At 44.3% G+C, this 17,543-nt stretch overlaps 2 protein-coding genes across 17 annotated transcripts in view; one reads left to right on the forward strand and one right to left on the reverse strand.

The window, feature by feature from the left end:
- Nucleotides 1-7,727: 7,727 nt before the first annotated feature.
- PSMB4 (proteasome 20S subunit beta 4) lies at nucleotides 7,728-11,036 on the forward strand. The gene is made up of 7 exons (XM_074265399.1): nucleotides 7,728-7,907; nucleotides 9,024-9,230; nucleotides 9,519-9,665; nucleotides 9,825-9,906; nucleotides 10,104-10,220; nucleotides 10,429-10,517; nucleotides 10,886-11,036. The coding sequence occupies exons 1-7, from the start codon at nucleotides 7,768-7,770 to the stop codon at nucleotides 10,896-10,898; spliced, it is 795 nt and encodes a 264-aa protein (XP_074121500.1). The 5' UTR covers nucleotides 7,728-7,767; the 3' UTR covers nucleotides 10,899-11,036.
- A 649-nt stretch (nucleotides 11,037-11,685) lies between these two features.
- The window catches only part of POGZ (pogo transposable element derived with ZNF domain), a 63,314-nt gene continuing 57,456 nt past the window's right edge, over nucleotides 11,686-17,543 (reverse strand). For 8 of the 16 annotated variants that reach the window (XM_074265367.1, XM_074265366.1, XM_074265371.1 and 5 more), the window contains 7 exons: nucleotides 17,015-17,164; nucleotides 16,715-16,887; nucleotides 16,404-16,544; nucleotides 16,059-16,118; nucleotides 15,796-15,908; nucleotides 15,485-15,509; nucleotides 11,686-15,366 (listed from right to left, as the gene is read on the reverse strand). In XM_074265367.1, coding sequence (XP_074121468.1) covers nucleotides 13,719-15,366; nucleotides 15,485-15,509; nucleotides 15,796-15,908; nucleotides 16,059-16,118; nucleotides 16,404-16,544; nucleotides 16,715-16,887; nucleotides 17,015-17,164 — 2,310 coding nt within the window. In that variant the 3' untranslated portion in view covers nucleotides 11,686-13,718. The remainder of the gene's footprint in view (nucleotides 15,367-15,484; nucleotides 15,510-15,795; nucleotides 15,909-16,058; nucleotides 16,119-16,403; nucleotides 16,545-16,714; nucleotides 16,888-17,014; nucleotides 17,165-17,543) is intronic. The other 8 variants (XM_074265374.1, XM_074265369.1, XM_074265368.1 and 5 more) reach the window with 2 other exon arrangements.

Raw genomic sequence — 17,543 nt, forward strand, 5'->3', positions numbered from 1 at the left:
TCGTACATCTTTGCACCTTCACTTGTTTCCCTCAGCATCAGTTCATGTAAATCTTTTCATGTCTTTTCAAAATCAGCTTGTTCATTAAATTTTTTTGTAGAACAATAATATTCCATTATTTTCATATGCTACTTTTTCAGTCATTCCCCAATTGATGAACATTCACTCATTTTCCATTTCTTTGCTACCACAAAAAGAGCTACTATAAATAATTTTGCACATGTGGGTCCTTTTCCCTCCTTTATGGTTTTCTTGGGATAGAGACCCAGTCAGTGATGGCACTGCTAGGTCAAAGGATATGCAGTTTTATATTCCTTTGGGCATAATTCCAAATTGCTCTTCAGATCTTCATATTGGATCATTTCACAACTCCACCAACAATGCAATCAATGTTGTCCATTTTGCCTTTTATAATGTTCTCTAGTTCTTCTTTGGTCATAAATGCCTCCCTTTTCCAGAGATTTGATAACTTATCCCTTGATCTCCTATTTGTTTATGGTATCATCCTTTAGGCCCAAATCATGCACCCATTTTAACCTTATTTTGGTATGTGCTGTGAGATGTAGGTCTATGCCAAGTTTCTAACACATTATTTTCCAGTTTTGAAGTGATTTTCAATGTGATGACATCTTTTCTGAGAAGGCACAGCAGAGTGTTAGAGGAGAAAGGATTCTTGTCCTCGCTTTCTGAATGACTGAAGCCCATATAGGGCCATGCCCAATCTTCTTGAGCTCTCTTTTCCTACTGATAAAATGAAAAGGAATAACCAACAATAAAAGTAGACTGGATTCATCTATCTGAATTTTTCCTCAGGGATTTACCAACCTTTACATGCCCTCCCTGAGGATAAGACAAAGAAGGGAATAGAGGGAAAAGAATCAGCATCTTCTGATTTTATAAACTTCACATCATTAAGAATTCTAAATCTTTCCTTTTGGAATTCAGTTCATTTCATCATATTCAGTCCTCAACAGAAACGGAGAACAATTCTTCCTTTCCCACTTTAGAATGAGTAACAAGCAAGATGAAATAGTGAGCCTAATCCAAGGTGGCAAGTTTGATCTCACAATAATTATTTAGACTTGATAAGATGAGACCCCAAGACTGGAATATGTCTCTAGAAATCGTATTGTAATAGAGTAGAAGAGAAAAACAGTAAGAACAAAAGGGAGGAGAATAGTATTAAATAATAATAAGATGCATTCATTAAGGAAATTCAGAAGACAAGAGGGAGAGTGGAGAATATTTATGTGAAAATCAGTCGCCTACTTGTCTCAATTTCTCTTCACATGGGAGAGCTGGGGGGAGAATGCCAGTAACCAATGTACCTGGGTACGAGCACACTTCCAAGATGGAGAACAAATTTTTAACTCTAAGCTCAATGTAGCTTCTTTCCTTCTAACATCTTTTTCCCAGAAATCTTCACAAAGCAGCCCTTTAAGCTCCTGTTACATGATGTCACTAGTTGATGAATTCCAGGGTAATATTTCTCATTTTCAAGGTAATAGTGACAAAAGATTAAATTCCTCGCCTGGACATATATTTTTTAGTCCCTTAAAAAATTTGACACTATTATTATCCTTCTCTCTTTGATACTCACTTCTCTCCAGGATTTCAGGGCATCATTCTCTGATCATCCTCCTCCTACCATCTGAGTTTTCTTTGCTATATCTTCTTCCAGATCACTCTGACCTTAGGTGTCCCTCAGTGTTCTGTCCTGGGCTCTCTTCTCCCATTATACCACTTCACTTGGTGATCTCCTCAGCTCCCAATTGATTTAATTACCATCTCTATGATGGTTCTCAAATCTACCCAAACTGCCCTAAGCCTCTCTGCTCATCTCCAACTGCCTTTCAAATATCTCAATCTATATGTCGAGTGGACATCGTAACAGTCAACATGTCTAAACTCTTTCCTCCCAATCTCCTTGAACTCCATTTTCTCTGTTACTGTAACACCATCCACCCAGTCCCTCAGGCTCAACCTAGATGTCATCCTGGAGTTCTCTCTCTCATCCCTCATATCCAATGGGATCCATGGTCTATCGATGTCACTTTTGCAACATCTCTTGATATGCCTTTTTCTCTCCTAGGACATTGCCACTGCTCTGGTTCAGGCTCTCATCACCTCCCATCTGGACTATTGCAATAGCGAGCTGGGGGGGTCTTCCTGCTTTAAATCTCTTCCTACTCAAATCCATCCTCCATTCAGCCACCAAAGTAATCTTCCTAAAGTGAAGGTCCAACCATGTCATCCCCTTAATCTATAAATTCCCAGGCTCCCTTCACTCCCCCCCCCCCCCCCCAGGCTGGGGTTAAGTGACTTGCCTAGGGTCACACAGCTAGGAAGTGTTAAGTGTCTGAGATCAGATTTGAACTCAGGTCCTCCTGAATTCAAGGCTGGTGCTCTCTCCACTGCGCCACCTAGCTGCCCCCTTCCCTTCACTTTCAAAATCAAATATGAAATCCTCTGGCATTCAAAGCCCTTCATAGTCTAGCATCTATCTTATATTTCCAGTCTTCTTACTAGTTTTCCCCACTGTGGATCCTCCTCATCATACACTCTTCAATCCAATAATACTGGCTGGCTATTTTGCTATTCCTGTTAGACTTTACTCCATTTCTCGTTCCTGGGCATTTTCTTTGACTCTCTCCCACACTTGAAATACTCTTCTACTTCATCTTTGCCTATTGACTTCTTGGTTTCTTTTAAATCGCAACTAAAATCCCATCTTCTATAAGAAGCCTTTCCTAATTTCTTTTAATTCTAGTGCCTTCCCTCTCTTAATTATCTTCTTTATCCTGTGTATAACTTGTTTATACAAATTTGTCTACATATTGTTTCTCCCATTAGATTATAAGTTCCTTGAGAGCAGGATCTGGTTTTTGCCTTTCTGTGTCACTTAGTTGCTCACCTAGCAGCTATTAAACATGAAAATTAAACTAGTAATATTTAAGGTGTGTGGGGGGGATGCAGATAGATAAAATTTGAGTACCTCTTTCTCAGAGGAGAGCAGGGAAGCCGACCTCATGTTCCCTTATGTTTTTCACAGGTAGGAATCACAAAATGCCTTGAAGAAAAGTGGGCAAGAATTCAGAGAAATCTATCAGTGCCTCCCCTTGAGCCAATGGCCATACATTTGTATTCCCCATGTCCCTATTTTACATAGGCAGCATCCATGCATATACTTGGTATAAGAGGAAGTATTCATAAAAAGCAAAGAATGCAAAGCAAAGCTAGCTATAACTATCAACAAGGCTATCAGGGCAAACAGAACTATAAATGCCATCATAACACATCAATTCATGGGTGGTTTTATACTACAAACACACACAAGCACGTGACCCAGTAAGTATACCAGCAAAACCATAACAAACATGAACCCAGACAGGTAATAATTAACATGTGCAGTAACAAATACACACATTTATATGTAAGGCACACTTTAGGTCAGGACTCTCTACTACTGTCACCTGGACATGTGTCACCAGTTCAGATTCACCTACACCATCATAAGTGAGTCTAGTGACTTGTTGAATGGGCTGAGTTCTTCTGAAACTTGTTGATTTTTGTTTAACATTACAGGTAGAGGACCACTTCACTAGCAGGATTTTTCTGCTCTGCGGATTTTTTTTATATTCTAGTCTCTAGGATATCTTTTTTCTTCAAGTATGATTGTCTACTATTAGTATCCAGGTATCACAGTGGATAAAGTGGCCTAGAGTCGGGAAAACCTGAATTCAAATCTGTGTGATCTTAGGCAGATGATACACTTAGCCTCAGTTTCCTCAATTATAAAATGTAAAACCCACCAACTAGGAATCTTGTAATGATCAAGCAGGATATTTGTAAAGAACTCAGCATGCATTTCTCTGGCATACAGTCGGTGCTATATAAATGCTAGATATTATCATCTTTATTATTAACATTATTACATAATAATTATAATATAATCATTTATGTACTATACTATCTATCACATATAAATAACTATATAATATATAACATTATTAATATAGTGACATTAAATGTCACTTTCAGAGGCCATATCTGGTTTAGGCAGACTGAATAACTGATGAGTGGTTTCATCATATCATTTCTTTCAGAAATAAATCTCTTGAGGTGAAGTCATGTTACTTGTTTGGCTTCTCTGTCAGCTGAGAGATGTACTAGTTGTGACTGTTTGTATCATCTTCAAACATGTCAATAGGTAAGCATGGCTCTTGCCAAAATATAAGCAAACATGGTACAAAGTTTGCAGCATCATTGTTAGTGGAATATATGTATTAGAAATGTCATATGTTAACTCCACTAAAATTAATATTCAAGTCTCAATATTCTCAGCATTTTCATCAGCATTCAGTTGAAATGATCAGGCTGTGTGTTTCTTTGTGGGTGGTCAAGTATAATTCTAGATTTTGAGGTATCTGCCAGAGACAACATTCCTTTCAGTAGCTTACTCTCAAAATGTTTGACTTGTTCATAATGATGCGGACAAGGAAATCCATACATTGAAAAAAGTTTTCTCCCAAAATACTTTGGCAACTGGATTTGTTATTAACAGAGCACTAGGTAGGTACCTCATTTAGCCTGGCACATCGTAGCTCTTTGGTGGGAAAAGAGGAAAATGACCCTTTCCTTCAATTTCTCAAGCTAAGAAATCAGTGTTTCTGCATAAGCATCAAACCAAACCACTTTTGTATCTTACCTGAAAGATGAGAAGTTAACTTTCAGTTGGCTCTAGATCTTTAATCCTTGTGGGGAGAGCCCCACATTTTCTGAGAACCCTATCGTTACCAGGTTTTCCTTTTAATATATGAAGTCTGATTCTCTTTCTCTTTCTCTCTCAAACTGCCTTTGGATTTGGGGAGTTCTTTGTAAGCACCAAGAGAATGTTTTTACAAATTTTTGGCAAGCAGCAAATTCTGATTAGCTTTATAAAATAGGCATTAATTTCCAAATTTGCATAAGTCTGTGTTTGGGAATAAGTGATTTCATCCTGTAAATCTGGGATAGTATAAAATTCCTTAAAAAAATTTTTTTTCTTTAAAAAAAAAAAAAACAACACTTATAAGGACAGTACTTAAGTCTCACTAAGCCCAAGATAATTTCTGGACTGGAAATAAGGACAAAAAAGTTCAAAATGTCCCTTCATTTGGCAGATTTGCTAAAGAAAGCAAATATACAATGGTTTGTATTATAGGAGTTTATTAGTCTGTGGGGGGTTTAGCCTTGAAATATGTGAGATTGAAATAGCTGTAGAAAGATTGGAGAGATCCATTAATGACAAATGGATCTGGAATGACAGTTATCTAAAGAAATGGTGCTTTGGACATTATGAATACTTAGTGACAGAAAGAAGTGCCAATTATGCATTCTGAAAAGCATCAACCCTTCGGTCCTAGTACAGAGGTGCAACTAAGGAAACTTCATGAAGATTCCACAAGAGAAATAAAAAGTCTTACAGGGCCAGGAATTGGGACACCCTACTCTATGGTCATTGTATTTGTGGAAGAGTCTACCTTGGATTTTAGAGATAATATATGAACTGTTCTTGTTTCATTTTTAAAGTAAATTCCTTTTTAGAAATCTAAATAACTCTGGTTGGCTGATTGTTAATGGGGAGCACACTGGCAGGGACTTATGAGCAACAATACTAGAAATTTAGCTCCGGAGGGTTATCACCGCACTAATCCTCCCAGAGAACAAGCTGCAATAGCTCCATTTGGTTTGGTGTATCTCCAATAACACATTTAAATGCAAGCTAGGGGAATGGCCTGAGGGAGTGGGGAATGCTACATAATATCTACTTTTAGGAGCAGGTAGGTGGTATTGGGGTTAGAATACTGGCCCAGGAGCCACTAGAGCATGACTTTAAATCTGGCCTTAGAGACCAGCTGTGTGACCTTGAATAAATCACATAAAATTTTAATAAATCTACTCTTAAAAAAACCAAATTGTACATAGTAGAGATTTGTGATGTTGTATAGAGGCCTCTTTTTCTGTTCTTTCTATAAGGAAGTGTTTGTGTTTGTTTATATTTATCAAATTTATCATAATAAAAAAGGATTTTAAATGATATGTACAGAAGTTGAAGCAAGGGCAGGTAAATAGAGCATGAATATGAAAGTGTGGCATGAAATGCCAAAGCTAAGGATGAAATCAGGTGGAGAAGGAAAGCTAAAGTTAACAAGGATTTCTTTCTTTCTTTTCTTTTTCCTGAGGCTCGGGTTAAGTGACTTGCCCAGGGTCACACAGCCAGGAAGTGTTAAGTGTCTGAGACCAGATTTGAACTCGGGTCCTCCTGACGTCAGGGTCAGCACTCTATCCACTGCGCCACCTAGCTGCCCCAAGAAGGATTTTTTTTTTAAATTATGGGAGTGAGGGAGAAAGTGTAGGAGGAATAAGTCCACTTTGAAGGTAGATAAAATGATAATGAATGATGGAGGGAAGGAAGAGCTGCTCAACTCTTATTATGCTTATTTTTTTCTTTTCCAGTGAAAATGAGCTTTGACCTACAAAAGGACAAACTCTAAATAAGGGGAAATTGAAACAGAAGATAAGTAGGAAAATAGAGAACATTGAGCTGCCTTGAGTTTAAGTCCCAGTACTGGGTGTTCTGGCAAACCAAGATTGTGGCGATAGATTGGAAGAAGGGCAAATGTCCTGATTTTGAAAAATAAGAGAACAGATTGTGCAAATGATTGTACAAAACAGGCCAGGGAACTTCAATTCCTTGCAAACTTCTAAAATGTTTTCCTTATTGTAGGTTGGTTTGTTTTTTTTTTTTAATCAAGGGGATTGACTGGAAGAGAAGGGAGTGCAAGAGATAATGCAAAAAATTACCCATGTAGTGTACTGTCAAAAAAAAAATTTATAATTATAAAATTTTTAAAAATTTAAAAAACAAAAAAAATCAAGTGGATTGAAAATCAGCACTTCCTGCTCACCTGTTAAGTTTCTGAAATCCCTCAAGACCCTTTTGCCATAAGTGCCGAATTTACTTGTCCGGGTAAATAAATGAACCTGGCCAGAAAGGGAAAACTGAGTTTGAAGCCTCCTCTGCGGCTTTCATTCGCTTTGGGCTCCGCTCTGAACCAGGGTTCTGTGGACAGGCCTCAGTCCTTGTAAGGAATAACTGGAGAGACACTGGTCGGGCCCTGCCGGGAAGTTTCCTTTAGCTTTACTTCAGCGCGGTGGCCACTAAGCGGCGCACTGGGATGAGGAGAACTCTGGACTGGGCACTCCGCCTCTCTGTTTCCTCATCTGTAAAATGGGAATGACAATGCTTACCCCACAGGATTCTGGTGAGAATCAAATGACATAATAGTATGCGTCAAGCGCTACGCGGACATTAAAGCATTATGCATTTCAGGACGCCTTGATGTTTCAGTTACAGTTTTAGAAAAAATATTTAGCCTGTTTGGGGTTTCCTTACTGTGTTTACAAATACATATACGCGTGCGTACTTACATCATGGCATTATATATAAAAATGCACTGCCCCGTACCCATGCGGCACATCTATCCTACGGGTACTTCTAAGGGAAAGTGACGACTCCGTAGTTTAGGATCACTCCCGTACCCGGCGCTGATCCCCGCCCCCGCCTCACTCGGCCACACGGAACGTGACGACGACGTCATCAGAGTTGGACCTCATTCATTGGTCGATCCCGAGGAGGCGGGAGAAAGCGGTTGAAGGCTTTTTACGTCACTTCCACTTCCCTTCGCGCAGGCGCTTTCATTTCCCCTAGGCAGAGTGACTAAGATGGAACCGTTGTTGGAGCCGCGGTTGGGTTTGTGGGCCGGGGGCCCCTCGCCGGGCCAGTTTTACCGTATCCCGCCCGTTCCGGGAGCCCTCCCGGGGCCGGAAAGTTCTGTCTACGGAGGCCCGATTACTCGGACGCAGTGAGTGTCCACATCACTTTCCCGAATGGCCGCATCGGGGCCGCCGCTGGGTGGGGGGGTTGGTGGGGAACTCGGGGGAGGTCGCTGATTGGACGGCAGCTGGAACCGGGGCCAAGACCGAGGCCCGGGGGTCACCGGCGTGGAGGGGGAGGTAGCGGCAAAAACCGTGGAAAACCGGAAGTGAAGGTGTCCTGGAGTCTGGGGGCGCTTCCAGCGCCGGCCTCGTTTCCGCCGGGGCTCTGCGGCTGGTTCCTTCTCCGCTGCCTTTCTTCGCTCGCTGCCCTTTTGAGCCTTTGTCCTGCTCCTTTCCTTCTTGCCGGACTTTCCCGGCGCTTCTTCTCGCCGCTCCCCGACCCTTTCTGCTCCTGCTGAAACCGCTAGGCCGGCAGTCACCTGCCCTGCCCTTGTGGGCCCTCCGTCTTTGCCCCGAGCTTTGGTCTCGGTCCTCGGCGCTCCGGTGCTTTCAGTTATACCCTCCGTGCCGGGCACGCCCACCTTCCTCTTCCCTCTCTCTGCTCCCGGCGCAGTTGAGCCCCCGCTCAGTGCCCGGGTAACTGGCCCCGGGCGGGCCGCTCATCCTCGGATCCGAAACCGAAGCTCCCTTACCTCCTCAACCCACCCTTCAGGCCTCAGCCTCTTAGAGGCCCCTCCTCGTCCCCTCCCCCCCACGATCCCCACTCCCAGCCCTGGTGTTCCTTCAGACTCTCCTTGTCCCGGCCCAACCAGACACTGCTTTGTCCGGGAACGTTCCTCTGACTCGGTGGCTCTGCCTGAAACCCCTCCCCCTCTCTTGCGTGGTTATTACATTTAGCTTCTCGGCCCCCTCCGCACTTTTATCCTGTCGGTTTTCACACGCTCTCTCCCTCCCTCTCCCTCCGTTAGAGTGTGAGCGCGGCTCCTGGGGTACCAGTGGGTAGATGCGGAACGATGGAGAGTCCCTCATCTCCAGATGCACTTCCTCACGGGGGGGGGGGGGGGGGGGGGCCGCTACCTTCTCTTCAGCGTCTGCCCGCGCAGGGGGGTTGTTTAACCTGAGGAGAGGACGGAGGCCGAGGGTTTGGAAGATTTTTAAGCGTTGTTGTATAAATGGACGTTATCGCCCTTGCATCTTTCCAGGAACCCGATGGTGACGGGGACCTCCGTCCTGGGTGTGAAATTCGAGGGCGGTGTGATACTTGCGGCGGACATGCTGGGCTCCTATGGCTCCCTGGCTCGTTTTCGAAATATCTCTCGGATCATGCGTGTCAACAACAACACCATGCTTGGTGCTTCTGGGGACTATGCCGATTTCCAGTATGTGAAGCAAGTCATTGACCAGATGGTGTAAGTCAACATGAGGGCCCAGTGTCTCCGTCCTTTGGTGCCGGTTCCATAGAGGCCACGCCTCATTTCTAGGGCCCATCCTGAGGAGTCCTCAAGTGGGGAGGAGAGAATGTTCTATCTTCCTTCCGCACAGGGCATTAGGATGCTCTTCTGAGCCTGTAGTGGGAGATGATGTAGCAGGAGCTGGGCTGTTTTCCCTCACAGCTCCCTGGCATCTTATTGGGGGGTAGAAGGATCTCCCTGGCTGCTGCTTCACTGTTTAGTTCCTCCTTCTCAATTCTTCTGAAGGATTGATGAAGAGCTGCTGGGTGATGGACATAGCTACAGCCCCAAAGCCATCCATTCTTGGTTGACCAGAGCCATGTACAGCCGCCGCTCCAAGATGAACCCGCTCTGGAACACCATGGTCATCGGCGGCTATGCGGATGGGGAAAGGTAGGTTAGGAGACATCTGAGGCTTTGACAGGGCCTCGACCCCAAGGCTGTATTCACCTGCTCACCCCTGATCCAAATTCAGAAATTAATGGTGGGGTGGGGCCTGGGGAGGTCCAAAGTAGAAGGGGCCCTTTGACCAGTTTCACTGTCTCTTTCCAGCTTCCTTGGCTATGTGGACATGCTTGGTGTAGCTTATGAAGCCCCCACGCTGGCCACTGGTTACGGTGCCTACTTGGCCCAGGTAAGCAGGCTGACCCTGACCTCCCCGCAGTAACAGGAGTGGGGGGGGCTTCTCCAGGATAGAATTCTAAGTACTAAGGAAGGTGTGAGGCATTGAATAGACTTTCCCTAATGTGAGACGTTGGTAGAAATGTGTCATCTTCTCCCTCTTTGCCACCATCCCCCAATTCCGTAATCCCGCGGTTCTTTCCCTCTCAGCCCTTGATGCGAGAGTTTCTGGAGAAGAAGCCAGTTCTAAACCGGGCAGAGGCACGGGAGCTGGTGGAGCGCTGCATGCGCGTGCTGTACTACCGGGACGCTCGTTCTTATAACAGGGTAAGGCACAGTCAGGCCGAGGGTTGGGGTGCCACTGAGGGTCTGTGGCTATCTAGAACAGTTAACCTCCTCAATCTAAAGTGCATATCACCTTATCCCTCATCTTACTCCTCTTAAAATCTGAGGGAAATCAAATTCCTTGGCCTGACACCAAGCCAGGGGGGTTTTCTGAAGCCTCACAACCACCACATTCTGTTTTGCCTTTTAGTTTGAAGTTGCCACAGTGACTGAGAAAGGAGTTGAAGTAGAGGGACCTCTGTCTGCAGAAACCAACTGGGATATTGCCCACCTGATCAGGTGACTTGAAATTCAGGGTTTCTCTTTTGGGCGGGGGATATTAGGGATTGTAGATGGGAATGGTAAACGTGAACTCTGTTGGGTATGGTTTTTTTCTTTTCTGAAGATGCCATGAATTCTAGAAGAGAATTTGAGCTGTCCTCTGCTAGAATTTGGGCACTGGTCAGAGTGACTGCCTTGGAAGTCAGGAAAAATGAATTTGAATCCTCCATCTGCCTCTTTTACTAGTTGTGGAAACCATGATCATTTAGGTTCCATTTAACCTTTAAAAAATAGATGTTTTAAGTACTTGTGAAGCAGTGCTGTTTTTAAGCCATAATTCTGTCTTTTCTGCCTCAAATGGTTTTTTTTTTCCTTCTCTTTTTTAGTGGTTTTGAGTGATGCAGTTTTATCTCCAGCCTCTTCTATTATGCTCTCACAGTTACCCTGCTATTAAAGCCATGTTGGCTGTCCCAGGACTGAGATTTGACTTTCTTCTTTTATAAGAGATTGGTAGGAAATAAATAATTCTGGACCTTTTGTCTTTGTGCTTGTGGGATAAGATGGTGAGCCTGTTGCCTCTTGCAGTTCGCTTCCACCCACACAACCACCTAGTTTTCATTCTCTCTCAAGACATCTTTGTTCAAGAAAATGAATTTGTTCTGTAAGGAAGTATCCACACTGAATTCTTTTGGGCCTCAGACTCTCTATATAAAGGAAGTCCCCAAAGATTAATGCTAATGCTCTAATGTAATCTTAAGCCTGGTTTCAACAAAAGTGCATTTTTAAAGTAGCAATAAGGTGCTTAATAATTTAGTGGCAAACAAAGATCAATGAAAATTGCAAATACAGCCACAAAATTGACTTTACATAAAGTAGTCAACTTATTGGGCTATCCTCCCTCTCCCTTCCCCCCCTAAAAAAACCCCATTCAAGTGAAAAAGTAAAAGAAAACCAAGGACAGAATGGGCCTTGGCTTTGTAGTGTAGAACGCTCCCCCCCCCCCCCAGTCTGATCTCTCATTCCATAGAGGTCTGCAAATTTGCTCAAATTGTGTGGCTTCCAAAATCACAAAACTCACTGTATCATAAAGTTGGGAGAGGCATTAAGAAAAGCAGTGTTGGTTCTAAAATTAAATTATCTCTGGTACATTGGTTATCTGGGCTTATATTTTACCTCTTGTGTTTAAAAAAAAAAAAAAAAAAATCACCCTTTTAAAAGTAAAATCCATATCCAAAGCAGTTGATGAAATGGGCTTTGAATTTTCTCCCTTAAGTATGATCATTCCCCTTAAATTACATACATACCTAAATATCGAATGTAATTCATCCACTCAGACATGAATTTTCTAAAGAGCTGAATTCTATAGCTCTTAAATGCCCCAAATGATAGCAAATACCAAATCCAGGGGGAATGTGCTGGGGTGTGGGAAAGTGATGGAAATAAGAGGTTCTGCTTTGGCAGAATGGACAACATGGCATAAAACACCAGCCTATGGCATCCCCAACTCTTACTTCCAACAGACTTGTTTCAGGAAGGTCAGTTTCCCAAACATTTGACTCTGTAAGAGATGATGTAATTGCTAAATTCTGATTTTAAGAAAGGGTGGAAACTCTAGTAGGGGATACAACTTAGACCTATTACTCCCAAGACAAGGATACCCAAAATGAAAACAAATTTGTTTATAAATCATTTTCCCTGGTTTTATTAAATGTTCCACTTATGTACAATTTAAAGATGAATCATTTACAGGTCTGTGCACACTGCCTCCCGGCTCCCTGAAGGGAAAGTTGCTAAAAACCTCAGGATGGACAAACAGAAGCGTAGCCGTGGGCAAGGTGGGCTGGTGGTGTTTTTTTCCTCTTTGCTGTTATGTCAAAATGCATTTATTTCCGTTTATATCTTAAGTACATACAATAAAAAAAAAACCCTCAAACATGCAAACTGTAGAAAAATTGTGGTTTTTTTCCTTTTTTTCCTTCTTTGAAGCTGGCAGTGAAAAATAAAAAGATACAATGTCTGTGCACACCCCAGTCTATCTTGTCTCCGGGTTGGGTTCTTCTCTCTAGCTCTAGGGAAAGTATGGCAAAGCCACACAAAAAACAAGGGTATATTGGCTATGGTTTTTTTTTTTTAATTTTTATTTTTTTGTTTTTACCTTTAAAAAAAAAAAAATTTAAAGGTTGACCATGGCCTGTACAATTATATCTCCTGGCTATGGTGCACACAATTCTCCTGAGCAGGCTTGGGCTTTTCCTTCCTACCCCAGGACCCCTCCTCTTCCTAAGGGCACTGGCAGGATACAGACCAGCACACAGTGGGGAGGTAGAGAGGATCCCATGCCCTACTGTGAGCCTAAGCCTTCAGTTACTTTGTTTATTCCATGCTCCCAATCTCTAGAAATAAGATGAATCTCATCAAAATAGGGGAGGAGCAGAGGGACAAGGGTGGGGAAAGGGAGTCAAGTATTCACAAAAGCCAGAGCTTATTTACTTTCTGTGAAAATTACTTTTAAAAATCCAAAAAAATATTTTGGATAATTAGAGACGGTTCACACATTTTTAAAGCCACAATTTTAAATGTAGGATCACAGCAGAAACCAATACCTCGGGGAGGAAAGGAAAAAGAAGATGGAGGGGGATCTGAATTTGGTGATTTTTTTTTAAACATCTTTTTTCCCTTTTATGTATAAAAAGTTAAGACCACAATGGAAAAAAAAAAAAAAAAGACATGTATATGTGTACACACACACACATACATATGCCAGTTTGTCAGCTACATATTTTTATCTTTTCCCATCTTCAGAAATGGTCTTACATTAACAATGGTTAGATAGTATCATGCCCAAAGACATCAGCCGCACAATAAAAAAAACAGAACAATGATACAGTTGAGGTAAGGGGAAACAAACCAAAAAAAGAAAAAAAAATTCACTCATGATGGATTTTTTTCTTTTTCTTATGTTTCGTTGGAAAAATACCAAACACAGTGATTTTATTTTTTTTAAAAAAAGTCATGAAAACCTCTCTTGCAGAAGCTGAATAGCCTCTGGCCAGCTCCTCAGCTTAGACATGATCCATTAATTTCCTTTAATTCAAAGGGAAGTATGAACCAACACAAGGGGGTGGCAAGAAAATTAAAAAACCAAAGTTCCCATCCCGCCTTGTACCTCATTTCCCCCCACCCCCTCGCCTACTCCTCCCCTCCCCAGGAGTTTACCCTTCAGATTTCCATCAAATCCAGGTCAGCCTCTTCGAAGCCATAGAAAGACTCTGTTTCACTTTCACCTTCGAAGAGCTGGTGAAGGCTCTCGGGTTCAATTACCTCTTCAGGAGATGGTCTGGATTGGGGTGTGGAGTCGGCAGGCTCCTCTTCAGTCTGCTCCCCACTCAGTTTCAGCTGCTCCTCCAGGGAAGTAATCAGCTCCTCCTGCATGTCAGCGTTGCGGGTAGGTGAGTTAGCTGTGCCATCGGGGCCAGGCAGCACACTGGCCACCAAGAAGGACTGCTGGACTAACTCTGGGCAGTCTGCGATGACCTCCAGCACCTCTGCCAGCCAACAAAGCACCAGCTGAAGGAGGATGTCAGAGTCACATGTGCCATCTGCCATCTCTCGGGCCTGCTCTTTCCACTTTTTGTGAATGAAGTTCTTGACAGTCCTTTTGATGCACACATCCAAAGGCTGGATCTTGGAGCTACAACCCGCAGGCACCACAGCCGGGAGAGTGCTGTAGGAGCTGAGCATGGACAGCACTTCCTCGGACAGGTGGGTGCGATGGCAATCCATCACCAACATGCCCTTGCTGCGCTGGCAGGCTGTGTGCTTCTGCCACACCCTCGAGGACCACAGCTCCATGATCTCGTCATCGCTGTAGCCACTCTCTTTGGCCTCCAGCAGGATAGACTCTGGCACATTGGTGGGCTGCTCCATCTGCCCCCTATAGAAGACCAGGGTGGGAAGGACGGTGCCATCCGCCAGGATGGACAGCACGACATCACACCAGGGCTCCCCTGTGCCCACCGTCTGCAGGGCGTTTTCCTTCCGATCATCGCTGCTCAGTACCTCTGCGTCTAGAAACAGGGAGATTTCATCGATGGCCACGATCATAGAAAGAGGCAGGTCCTGGGTATGGATCTGCCTCTGCACAAACTCAATGAAGAGTCCAGCATTTTCTGCCACTTCCTTGGGTAGGGTGTGAGCCACGGCCCTCCGGGCATGAGGGGTCAGGTGGTGTCGAAGCATAAACCTCACTGCCCACTCATAGGAGATCTTGAAACCGCCCTCCAGCGAACGCCCGATTTTGGTGGCCTTCTGGAAGAGTGTTTCCTCATTGACAGGAAGCTGCTGTTCCCGCTGTGTCAGGACCCATTCGGCCAACTTCTCCTCGGCTTCTAAACTCAGATACTTGCCCTCCAGATTCTCTCCTTGGGAGGCCTGAAAGCGCCGCAGCCAACGCCGGATACGCCGCTGTGGGTTGCGGAAATGCTCAGCTGCCTGCTCGGTATTGCAGCATAAGGCAAACAGTACCACTCGCAGCTTCTTTACTGACAGCTGTTCCTTCTTGCCGGCTCCACTGAGGCCCCCGGCTGCTGTTGGCTCGGGTTCTGACAGAGCTAGGGCTCCTTCCTCTTGCTCGTCAGGACTCAGGCACTCAGCCCCCTCTGCATGCAGAAGGGATGCTGGAGTCTGGGGACAGCCGGGGGCTCCCGGAGGGAGAAGTGGAGATGATGCTGACAGCAGCTGGGCCTGGTGAACAGGTGGCTCCCCACACTCAGAGGGGGTGCCCACGGATTTCACAGTGGCAATTTTGTTGTGGGGGAAAGCAGAAGGGTAGGTGTTCTTTATGCCCCGGTCATGGGCCTGGCCATGCCTGAAAGAAAAAAAGAAGAGCAAAAAGAAAGTCCTTTTTTGAATAATAGAAAACACAAGGATAAAGGGCCAAAATATTCAACACTGACACAAAGATACCCAGAAAGGAATTTGGTTACCTAGAATGGGATATCCAAGTCAGTCCTGCAGAACGAGAAGTCAAAGAAGATAGTTAAATTAAGAAAAGGAACTCTTCCCCCACTCAAGGATCAGTAACAGCTGAAGCTTATACAAACTACAAAGACAATATTTCCCAATTTAATGCAGCAAAAAGCCCAGGCAGAAACTGAGGAGGGGACAACTGACACCAGCTAGAAATACTGCTGCTTTCTCAGTCAGTAGGAGCTCACCATTCTATCTGATCTTTTCTTCCTCAAAACAAATTCCTGACAACCCTTCTCGACCCTTTCCTGTTCCCTCCCCAGCTCACCTCGTGGTAGGATATTGCTGGATTGATGTGATGGATTGAAGACCAGATGTTTAGCCATGGCATCTCCCACAGAAGTAACAAAAACGCAGGAAGTACAGGCCAGCTTGATCCCACTGAGGCAGAATAAAAGGTGGCATGCGGCCACCAACAGAGAAGTTTGAGAAATGAGCTTCTCTTTTCTCATTTTTCCCAACCACACCAGACGTACCCCCAAGAAAACATCAAAGGAAAATGTCTTGTTAATAACATTATAAACATCATACCTGACAGTGGAGTTCTTAAACAAGGCCAGGTACTTGGGGCTCTTCCGTGGAACATGATTGCTGAGGCAAAAGAAAACTGACATTAACCCATCCAAATAGATACTGGCTGCTCCTCTCAATGGTCCAAAGACTGGAGATGCTGCTTGTACCCCACCTGGCTCCAGTTACCTTCCCAATCCCTTTCTCTCTGCCAAGTTAGAAACTGAGACATGAAAGCTAATGGATGGTTTAGTTTAGAAGGAAGGTTGAAGGCCTCGTGCAGACAGGGGGTAGGGAACAGACTTTGGAAAGCTGAGGATGCTAAGGGGGCAACGGGAAGGGCCAATGTCTGGTCACATGGCCTACTTGATCATGTGGTTGGCATATGCTCTGGAGCAGCAGGTGCTATAGCGACACAGGGAGCAGTGGACATAGGTAGGGAAATGATTGGGGAAATCGGGGATCTCAAAGCTGCACTCCAGGCACGTTTGCCGGCCCATGACACTCCTGCTAAAAGAAAGGGAGAATCTCATTAGTGCTGAATTAAAGTGAATCTCCATAGTGTTACAGGGGTTCCCCCAGAACCCCACAGAAAGGCTACCAAGCCACCTCGGTGGTTGGCAACCATTCTACCCAACCAGCCCCGAGTGGCCCAGCACTTAGTGGAAGGCGCTGACATTTTCTTGACAGCTTTCTTCTGGATGCTTCGCTGGACAGGGGGATAAAGGAAGATGGGAAGAGGGTCTGCTGGGGTAGACAGGGGGGCAGCATCTTGCAAGGCATTAGGTGGTGCATCATTTGAGGAGACAGGCAGTATTCGTGGCTGTCCTCGGGATGCCCGGATGGTCACCTGAAAGGGGGTAAAAAAAGGTACATTTAGCCACTCTTGGTCTTCAGTGGGGAAGGAGGATGAATGTTAAGGTGCTGACACTCCTCCTGCCACGCTCAGTTAACTTCAAGCAGCCCTGGCCCTTTACCTTGGTGCCTGGTTTCAGGCCCTCCAGCTGTTTGGGCTTGCGGAAGGTTTTGTGATGCTGAAGTTTGTGCTCTATTTTGTCCTTGGCAAACAGAAACTGCAGCCGGCATTTATTACAGTGATAGACACTCTTCTTCTGAGGGATAAGAGACATTTAAAAAAAACAAAACAAAACAAAACAAAACAAAAAAACCCCAAAGCAAAAACAAACCCTGAAGGGCCCAACCTAAGAGTCATTCCCTGAGTAGAGAAAGGGCATGAAGGCAACAGACACTTCATACACATTTATTCCAAATTGGGAATTTTGATTAACCGAGGGACAAAGGAAAGAACCCAAGGACAGCAACACCTGCTTTTCAAGAGGTGGACTCAAAGGCTTGTCATCTTCTCAGTTCTTCCTGATTCACTGAACAATACAGTATTAGGCAAATTGCTCAACACTTCAATCTCTATCTTAATAATGGGATTATTATCTATTCCTGAACAAATTGCATAGGATCACCTGAAAGGTCCCTTTGAGGAGGGATTTT

The sequence above is a fragment of the Sminthopsis crassicaudata genome, chromosome 4, assembly GCF_048593235.1.
Source record: "Sminthopsis crassicaudata isolate SCR6 chromosome 4, ASM4859323v1, whole genome shotgun sequence".
Taxonomy (NCBI): Eukaryota; Metazoa; Chordata; class Mammalia; order Dasyuromorphia; family Dasyuridae; genus Sminthopsis; species Sminthopsis crassicaudata.

Bases quoted from the DNA above. Each gene is read 5' to 3' on its own strand.
- PSMB4 (XM_074265399.1), top strand. From the start codon at position 7,768: ATGGAACCGTTGTTGGAGCCGCGGTTGGGTTTGTGGGCCGGGGGCCCC. The intron at 7,908-9,023 runs GTGAGTGTCCAC...GCATCTTTCCAG, and splicing joins GGCCCGATTACTCGGACGCA to GAACCCGATGGTGACGGGGA. The intron at 10,221-10,428 runs GTAAGGCACAGT...TTTGCCTTTTAG, and splicing joins ACGCTCGTTCTTATAACAGG to TTTGAAGTTGCCACAGTGAC.